The sequence below is a fragment of the Leptonotus elevatus genome, chromosome 13 (assembly GCF_054856555.1).
Source record: "Leptonotus elevatus isolate MCC_2025b chromosome 13, RoL_Lele_1.0, whole genome shotgun sequence".
In the NCBI taxonomy this organism is placed as follows: Eukaryota; Metazoa; Chordata; class Actinopteri; order Syngnathiformes; family Syngnathidae; genus Leptonotus; species Leptonotus elevatus.
In genome coordinates this window covers 6532326-6541506 of record NC_141251.1, presented here as the reverse complement: position 1 = coordinate 6541506, position 9181 = coordinate 6532326, and the positions used below count along the sequence as shown (strand labels likewise).

The following is a 9181-nucleotide window of genomic DNA, read 5'->3' as shown; positions in this document are numbered from 1 at the left end:
CATCGTCATGATTAGGGGTGGGAATCTTAGACTGTCTCACGATTCAATTTGATTTAAATGTTTGGGTCTGCGATTCGATTCACAATGATTTGATTGACAATGATTGAATCGTCATGATCTACTCCAGTCTGACTCGCTAATCGCTGCACTTTTATCACTCCAAAGAACGTCTATTCATGCAAAACGCATTCAGGAAGCATCTTTACATTACTCACCGGCATATGTTCTTCCTGCGCTACGAAAAATATTTTTTTTTTTTACTGGCATAACTTGATCGTGACTTTTCCCTTCTGCTCTCTAACGAGGCTACAACTTAACAGTGTATCAGAACGTGCGGAACCACACTGCCCCTAAGTGGCCAAATCAGGTACAACATAAGTAAAGGCACACACAAACAATTTAAATAGAATCGAATTTGGGACATTTGAATCGTGCTAAATGAGAATCGCGATTCTTATGAGAATAAAAAAAAATTGGGGCACACCCCTAATCATCATCATTGGAGGGTCTAAAGAAGTGCCACTAATTTGTCGTTGATATGGGCCAATGTTTGCCGTTTGTTGTAGCCCCTCCCCTCCACTTTGGCCTGTGTTGCCTGCCCTGTTGCGGGGGTCCCAGGGACAACAATTAAATTCACACACTAGGGAGGAGGGGGAGAAAAAAAAAAGACATTATTTGTCTAGAAGAAAGCGTATTTTTACAGGATTAGTGTTTGAGTGTAATCTGGATTAAAGTGGGCCTGGCTGTGCGTCAGTGCTCTTTAGAAATCGCGCTTTTAATTCATTAAACCGCTCACGTTGAACACAGCGCGGCCGCCACACACTCTTTCACACCACGTGGCTTACGAGCACTCGTGTACGCGCCAACACAAAAAAAGACACACACATATGAATGAACAAAAAAGATACACACACAAATAAAAAGATCAACAAAAAACGTTTGAATGCAGCCGCACTTGAACGCGAATGTGATCTTGTTCTCTCATTTGAAAAAAGGATTGCAGCAAGCTCTGCTGGAGCTGGAATGCGAAGCATGCGGGAAAACTCACCGGCTGATACGGCAGGAATTTGACGTGCTTCGCGTTATCACGTGCGCTTCCTTACATGATATTTCCAATCACACGCTCGCAGTTCCATTGTGCAACCATTCATGCTCAGCCAGGTTTATTTGCGACGTTATTTGGCAGCGGTGTGTTCGGGGATTTCCACGTGAATACTTTGGCAAGTGTACAAGATTACGTGGCCATCTTGCATTTCCTGAGCTTGCGTTCAAATCAGATCACAACAAAATTGCAGCAAAACCGCACCCACATTTTTTTTGAAAGGCCAATAGATGGCGCCAAAGCACTATTTTAATATTTGTTTTTTCTTTTCTTTTTTTTTATCTTTTTTAGAGAGCTCAGTATTGTTCATTCGGTAATTTTACCGATTCGACATGTCATCATCATTGCTCTCTCTCTTTTTTTTACTATTTTAATATCTGAATCAGCTCTTCCCCTCACAGCAACAGTTAGTACTAACTGATGGCGCCAAAATACTACTTTTTTATTAGACACAGCTATGGGACTTCTAGTAGAAGCTCCTCTCCTCACTTCAGCCTTGGCACCAAGATGGCGCCAAAGTACTACTTTTTTTCTTTGATATAGTACTTTGGCCTGCTCGTGAGACTAAAACTTTCAACTTTTGTACTTAAATAAAAGCACAACAATAATGTATACCGAAACGTACTCCAAAAGTGCATTCATCGTTATATAAAATGTAAAAAAATGACTTTTTTTAAATGGATTTGTGTGTGCGCGCATTCACGTGTGCGTCGCTTAAGCCTTCCACTTAGAGAACGCTCGCCAAGGGAAATAAATGTGATTATCGATGCTGACTGACGTAACAGGTCATCTAAAAATAAAACGAGAAAATTTTGATCCCCTTATTTTTTTGGGGGGTGGGTTGGATTGGGTTCATTGGCCGGATTTAACGTGTCCTACGTACGTCACACAACGACCCGAGAGGAAAAGGACAGCACAAGCCGCGTTCATGTTGTGCGAAGGCGAGTGTGGCAAAGCCGTCAAAAAAACGCTTAAAAACATGCTGTCGCTTACGTAAAGTGCATGTTGTCTTCATATGTACATCAGCGCTGCATGGGGGGGGGGGGGGGGGGGGAGGTTGTTATTGGACAAAAGCATTTTGGAAGTGAAGGAAGTTTAACTAATGTTTAGGATGGTGAAATGCCGACTGGAACGAGTTCACATATCATGTCTGTTGACTCCCGTTTAACACGACTTTGAATGTGATTCCTTTTGAACACAGCCCAAAACTCCACTTTGTAACTAAGTAACTGGAATTAAGAAATGAACTTCAACTATGCAACTGGAAGTACTCGAAGTGTAACGGTTTGCCTGAACACAGCCACATCCTCAGTTTGTAACGAACCGAGTCACTGAAAAGTAACTGTAACTGAGTAACTAAATCAGAAGTGAAAAAAGAAAAAATTGTCAGGAAAAAGCCTACTAAAACAGCTGAACTTTATTTGAGGGTTCATCATGCAGAGGCACATTAATTGGTAGCAGGTGTGTGCTGACTTGACTCACTCTCATTTAGGTTGAATGTGATTGGTGAGAAAGTTAATTATGATAATAAGTTCATTAGTATTTATTGTTTAATCTGTCTTGTTTTAAAATATCTGATTTTTACTTTATGTACGGCACTTCGGATGCAGGTTGTTTTTAAAGTGCTTTAGTTTTTGTTTTGTTGTTGTTTTTTGTTTTTTAGAACAAGTCTTAATGTACCACAATATATTTCTGGGTTTAAAATGTTGTCTTTCTAAATATTTGTCCGAGCGAATTGCACAGAGTAATTATTCATGCAAATGTGTGGCAAAGAGGGACATCTGCTGGCCAAACGTAAAAAATACCACGGACTTGCACCCGGTGCCACCTTTGCTCAAATTATATATCTTTATATTATCGTATTACTTTATTGAAGTGTTTTTCTTTCTTTTTATAGAACCTGGATATTTAAAGTTCATTTTGTAAACATCACTAGCGGGATTCTTAATCTTGCGTACCACATCTTACCCCACTTACTTTTTTTGTCCGCTAGATGTCAGTATTCTCCCTTTTTTTCTCCACTTCATTCAAGAGCCGAAATAAACGCACCAAAATTACAGTAGTCCTCTTTTAAAGCACTGTTGTAAACCGACATATTACTTATTTATTGAATACCTCTCAAAAGCAAAGAGCAAAATTGAAAATTATTTTAATGTTCAATTATTTTATTTTTTAATAGGTCCTACATGTGATGGGCATTTACTTGATCTTCGCCCCACTTTGTTGGGTGTGACAATCAGTGGTACTTAAATTTTGTTTTCAGTTTTGTTCATAGATTAGATACATAAACAAAGTCACGGAATAGTGGCTGGAAATCCCTGCTCTATTGAAATGAATCCAATTTCATTTAATTGTTCCACAAATTATGCATATATTTAAAACAAATATTGTATCTCGTCCATCGAGCAACGTGACAGACAAATCAATGAAATCTCTTCCACTGGATGGCAGCAGGTTTAATGAACCTGCTTTTCCACCTGTTTCCATTCATACAATAAAAAAAATTAATAGTTTTGTGTTCAGTTAAACAGATTTCATTTGTGATTAATTGTGGCTAGATCAACATTATTTCAGTACATTAAACTTTGAATTACATTTTTGTTTGGTGGCATGCCGTGAGAGTTTTTATATGTGCCTTGGCTCAATACAATTTGAGATACAGTACACTGAGTTGGACGACGGTGTTTCCACACATGCACCTCTAGGTGGGGCTATAATACCAAAAAATTACTCGAGCTGCAAGCAGCTTGAAATGGCTCTGGCCACTTTGGGGGACTTGTACATATAGGACAAACAACCCTTTAGCTTGAGGTCACACTTTTTACATTCTTACATATTCAATGGATCATTACATAATATATATATCAGACAAAAGAAAGGTATATATTTTGCATTTATGTCATTTTCATATGCCGAGCTATAAGCAATCAAATAGCGAGTCATGGTGCCCCATCATCGGGTAAGTTGTCTCACCATATGGGGCAGGTAAGATGTCACACTGTCTTTTGCAACTAATAAAACAAGGACAAAATTATTGCTCATTTTCTCTTTTTTCTGATTCAAAGTGAACTTGAAGTCAGGCACAAAAAATAATAATCATTGAGCTAGGAAATGTTGTTGAACAGAATTGGTTTGCGCAAAATGGTTGCTGCCTGGCTCTGGCATAGATTGCTATTCCACTTTTTAGCTGTGCCCTCTGGTATGGAAGATAAATGTGATGTGACAACTTACCCATGTGACAACAAACCCCAGTCTCACCTATATTATTAATATGTTCGATTTAAGTTAAGAGATTTAGTGTGTGTGTGGGGTGTGTGTGTGTGTGTGTGTGTTGGGGGGGGGGGGGTACTATTTGTATTTTTTTTTAAGTGAAGAAAATTGGCAACTCTGGCAAAATGAAAAGAACAAGCATCAAGAAACGTTAATTGATTTGCTTTAAGTGTTGCAGGACCTATATATATATATATATATATATATATATATATATATATATAATTTTTATTTTATGGCATCAATTAAATATAAAGTTGCGTACAATGTGGAACCAAGGGAAGCACTTGAATTTTTTCAGTGTGGCAATGCGGGGAGCTGAGTGCGTGCGCGCGTTTGTGCACGTATTTAATTAGCATAGAAGGAGCGTGCGTCACTGCCTTTCGCTTCTCAAGTTGGGAGGGGAAGCGAAGTGCAGGTTTCACCCGCCCCGGAGTCAACGAGCTTCTCAGTGCGCGTCTAAAAAGCAGCCCGCTCGCTGCCAAACGATGACTGGAAACAAGTGACGAGAGAGGAAAATCTGCCGGAGGAAGATGGCGACAAGTTACCTGTTGAGATGGAGACGCTACAAAGAAAGCTGTAAGTAAAACAAAAAGTTGTGATTCTCCGCTGACTGCGCGTATAAAAGTGAAGACATAAAAATGGAGCCGGAGGCAAGCGCGGAACACGCTCCGAATTTGGCGCAAGTGGCCGCCTCCAAACTCTCCAAGATGGGGGACCGAACAAAGCAGCTGGGCAGCGCCATGCAAGATCCGGCTCGGCAGAACCGCATCATCCTGGTCATCGTGTGCGTGGTTCTGCTTCTGGACAACATGCTCTTCATGGTCATCGTGCCCATCATCCCGGACTACCTGGAGGAGCTGCAGGCGGCGGCGGCGGCGGCGCGCGCGCAACTTCCAGAGTTTCCGACGCACGGCAACTCCAGCAACGCCACGTCGCACCCGCGCGCCGTCGCCGCGGACAACTTCGACCTGCAAATCGGCGTGCTGTTCGCCTCCAAAGCCATCGTGCAGCTACTCGTCAACCCCCTGAGCGGCACCTTCATCGACCGCGTGGGCTACGACATCCCGCTGGTGATCGGCCTGGGCATCATGTTCCTGTCCACGCTCATGTTCGCCTTCGCGGAGACTTACGCCTCGTTGTTCGTGGCGCGCAGCATCCAAGGCATCGGCTCGGCCTTCGCGGACACTTCGGGCATCGCGCTCATCGCCGACCGCTACACGGAGGAGGCGGAGCGCAGCAAGTCTCTGGGCATCGCGCTGGCCTTCATCTCGTTCGGGAGTCTGGTAGCGCCCCCTTTCGGCGGGGTGCTGTACGAGTTCGCCGGCAAGCGGGTGCCCTTCCTCATCCTGGCCGCCGTGTGCCTGGTGGACGGGGTCATGTGCCTGGCGGTGCTCAAGCCATTCTCCAACCGGGAGCGGGCCAACATGCCGGTGGGCACGCCCATCTACCGGCTGATGATGGACCCTTACATCGCGGTGGTGGCCGGGGCGCTGACCATCTGCAACATCCCGCTGGCCTTCCTGGAGCCCACCATCGCCAAGTGGATGGAGGAGACCATGCAGGCCAGTCAGTGGGAGATAGGCATGACGTGGTTCCCCGCCTTCTTCCCACACGTGCTGGGGGTCTTCCTGACCGTCAAGCTGGCCGCCAAGTACCCCCACCTGCAGTGGTTCTACGGCGCCATCGGCATGGTGTTCATCGGGGCCAGCTCGTGCACGGTGCCGGCGTGCAAGAACTTCGGCGAGCTGATGATCCCGCTGTGCGGGATCTGCTTCGGCATCGCCTTCGTCGACACGGCGCTGCTGCCCACGCTGGGCTTCCTGGTGGACGTGCGCTACGTGTCCGTGTACGGCAGCGTGTACGCCATCGCGGACATCTCCTACTGCGTGGCCTACGCCATGGGGCCGGTGGTGGCCGGCAAGATCGTGCACGACCGGGGTTTCGTGCAGCTCAACCTGGGCATGGGTTTGGCCAACGTGCTGTACGCGCCCGCCCTGCTGCTGCTCAAGAACGTGGCCCAGATGAGGCCTTCCTACTCGGAGAGGAACATGCTGCTGGAGGACGGCGCCACCGGCCTGTACGACACCATCAAGATGGAGCAGGAGGAGAAGAAGAGGAAAGGCCTGTGCGCCACCCTGGACGAGAATGGCATCGAGACGTTCGTGCGGCGATCCTTCTCCGAGGAGGAGTCCTCGGGGGGCGAGTATGCGTGAAGAAAGAAAAAGGGACGAGAATCCCTCGCTATTCGCGGGAGGCCGCGATCGAGCAAACGACGGCCACTTCAAAAGTATATTTTTTAGGATCGCTTGTATGTTGTTGAACCTTTTACCACGTGGACCACCTCTCAAAAATATTTCGCTCTCCAACTACTATCATGAACGTACGACGGTGTATTAGGGGCACGTATATATATATAAAAACAAATTCCACCTTAGGTTTAGGGTAATAATATCCAGAGGAAAAACTTACAAATTTATGAGAAAAAACGTGTATATTTGCAACATTATTAAGTGGCAAATTTGCACACAAAAAATAAACTCTCAAATTTACCACTTTATTATATCGCAAATATACACGTTTTTTTCTCAGAACATTACCCCCTCTAAATAATATAAGAATATTTAACGTTACACTAGATTGGAGTTTAAAAAAAAACATTTACATAAAAATTTAATTCAAACTTAAAAAAGCATTAATTTTAAAATTGGTGATTTTTGCGTACCACTAGAGGGAGCAAGTGTGCCACTTTGAGAATCACAATAGTTAATGTTTCTCTTGGAGGGCCGTTAACTGTAAAAAACGAAAATGTAGACCGACTGTTTGGCCTTCACATTTTTTTTTGTAGCCCTCCTACCCGACGTTATTCACTGAAAAACTCACCTATTCACTGCATTTGTGCTCAGCCCAAAGCCCTGTCTAATATTAAAATATTGTAAGGATTGCTTCTTGGTGCTAAGGGAGAATATTGAAGTGAGTTGAGGGGCTTCACTTCGACAAAAGTTATGCTTTGGTGCCAAGGAACTTTGTTGAAGCCAGTTGAGGAGCTTCATTTAGACAAAAGTCATCTACGTAAATTATTGACCTTTTGTAATGGCTGTAAATTACGATCTTTTTTCCGCTATTAACAGGAGTTGTCAATTGTTTGTCATCTGCCGATACTCTCCGAAAACAACCTCGGCTAAACTTAACTCCTCCCATACAAAAAAATGTTACAGCAGTCGTAATGCATCGCTTCAACAGACTTTCTTGACACCAATTACTACTTTCCTATTAGCCAGGGATTTGGCACCATCGTGTGGCATTTTAGCACATTACAGAAAGAGCAAAAAAATATGCCGCGATTCCACGAATATTTTTTCAATAAACAGCTAAGTATAGGTTCCACAGATTTAAAAAAACAAAACAAAAAAAAAACACAATTATGGAATTGGCGACGAAGCGGCGTTGACTGTACTTCGTTTGAAATTGAAGTGCCAAATCTACAATTGTGTCCTTTCAGCTTCAGCTTTTTGCAGTAGACGATAGCCATGCAGAGGCCTTGAAAAAAAAAAAAAGTGATTGTAGAAGTTTACAATTCAGGGATTTTAAGTGTCAATACGTTTGAATATACACGTGCAATGTATGTTACGTTTTCAGTTGCGCCGCTATCAACTCAATAATTATGCAAAATGTACGTGTATGGTTGTGTATGTGTGTGTGTCCCTGAATATTTTTATTTTTGGTGTTTTTTTTTTATTTTTTATGAAGATGTAGTCACGGAATGCAAAGCCTCAATGTACGATCTGATTCTGTATACTGTATATACATGTATATTAGTGTACAGACATTCAATGGATATTATGTGAACCGCTTTGCTCTTGGGAATCATTAAAAAAAGAAAAAAGTTTCCCAAATTATACTAAACCATGGTGCATATTTTACATTAAAAAAAAAATTCACGGCACATCCCAAAACAAAAATCACTCAAGTATAATCATCCTGGCTATTATTATGCTAGTATGCTAGCTAAAAGCTAGCTAGCTGTTTGTTTACTTTGAATAATTTAACAACTGATTACAGTTATTAATGTAACATGGGCTCGTGATTGTGTACATGCTAGATGTATGGCCTTGGTGCTTTATGACAGTGTTTCACAATCTTTATTGAGCCAAGGCTGCCAGTTAACAAAAAAAAATCACAGCAACCGACCAAATAAAAATGTTACTAAAAGTATAAGTACTCAAAGTGATGATCTTGTCTCAGTTTAACTCACGGATTAAAATTTTCTGTTGTATGAATGGCAACAGGTGGATTCAAAAGTCAAGCTTACCTTATGCTACCTAGTGGATGAGAATTGAATTGCATGCTCTCTCTGTCACTATAAGTCACCGGCATAGATAGTTGGCAAAGATGTGTTATTTGGTGAAAATAAATCATATTTTTTGGACTGATTAAATAAAATTTGACGTTTTCCTGCGGGAATCTCATATTTAAAAGTTGAGTTTGCAGTACAGCTAAAAAATAATTCCTTCACACTAATGGTTGAAATTCATATTTGTAAAAGTGGAGGGATTTGCATTAAAAACAGGATGTTTGTATTTACATTGTGCTATTTTTAATTAGATATACTGCTGTAGAAATAATTAACAGGCGAAAAACACACACAAAACATTCTGACCATATTTGATTTTCAGCAAATAAACACTCTAAATGACAAAATTCGTATTTAGAATTCGGAAATTATGTCGTCAGTTTATAGAATTTTTTTTTGATTTGACTCAATTTCCATGAAAAATCAGAGAAACTGATTATTTAATTTTTTTCCAG

At 42.1% G+C, this 9181-nt stretch overlaps 1 protein-coding gene across 1 annotated transcript; it reads left to right on the top strand.

Annotated features, from left to right (window-relative positions):
* The first annotated feature begins 4842 nt into the window (after nucleotides 1-4842).
* slc18a3a (solute carrier family 18 member 3a) lies at nucleotides 4843-6856 on the top strand. The gene has a single exon (XM_086093397.1). The coding sequence runs from the start codon at nucleotides 5014-5016 to the stop codon at nucleotides 6586-6588; it is 1575 nt and encodes a 524-aa protein (XP_085949523.1). The 5' UTR covers nucleotides 4843-5013; the 3' UTR covers nucleotides 6589-6856.
* The last annotated feature ends 2325 nt before the right edge of the window (nucleotides 6857-9181 follow it).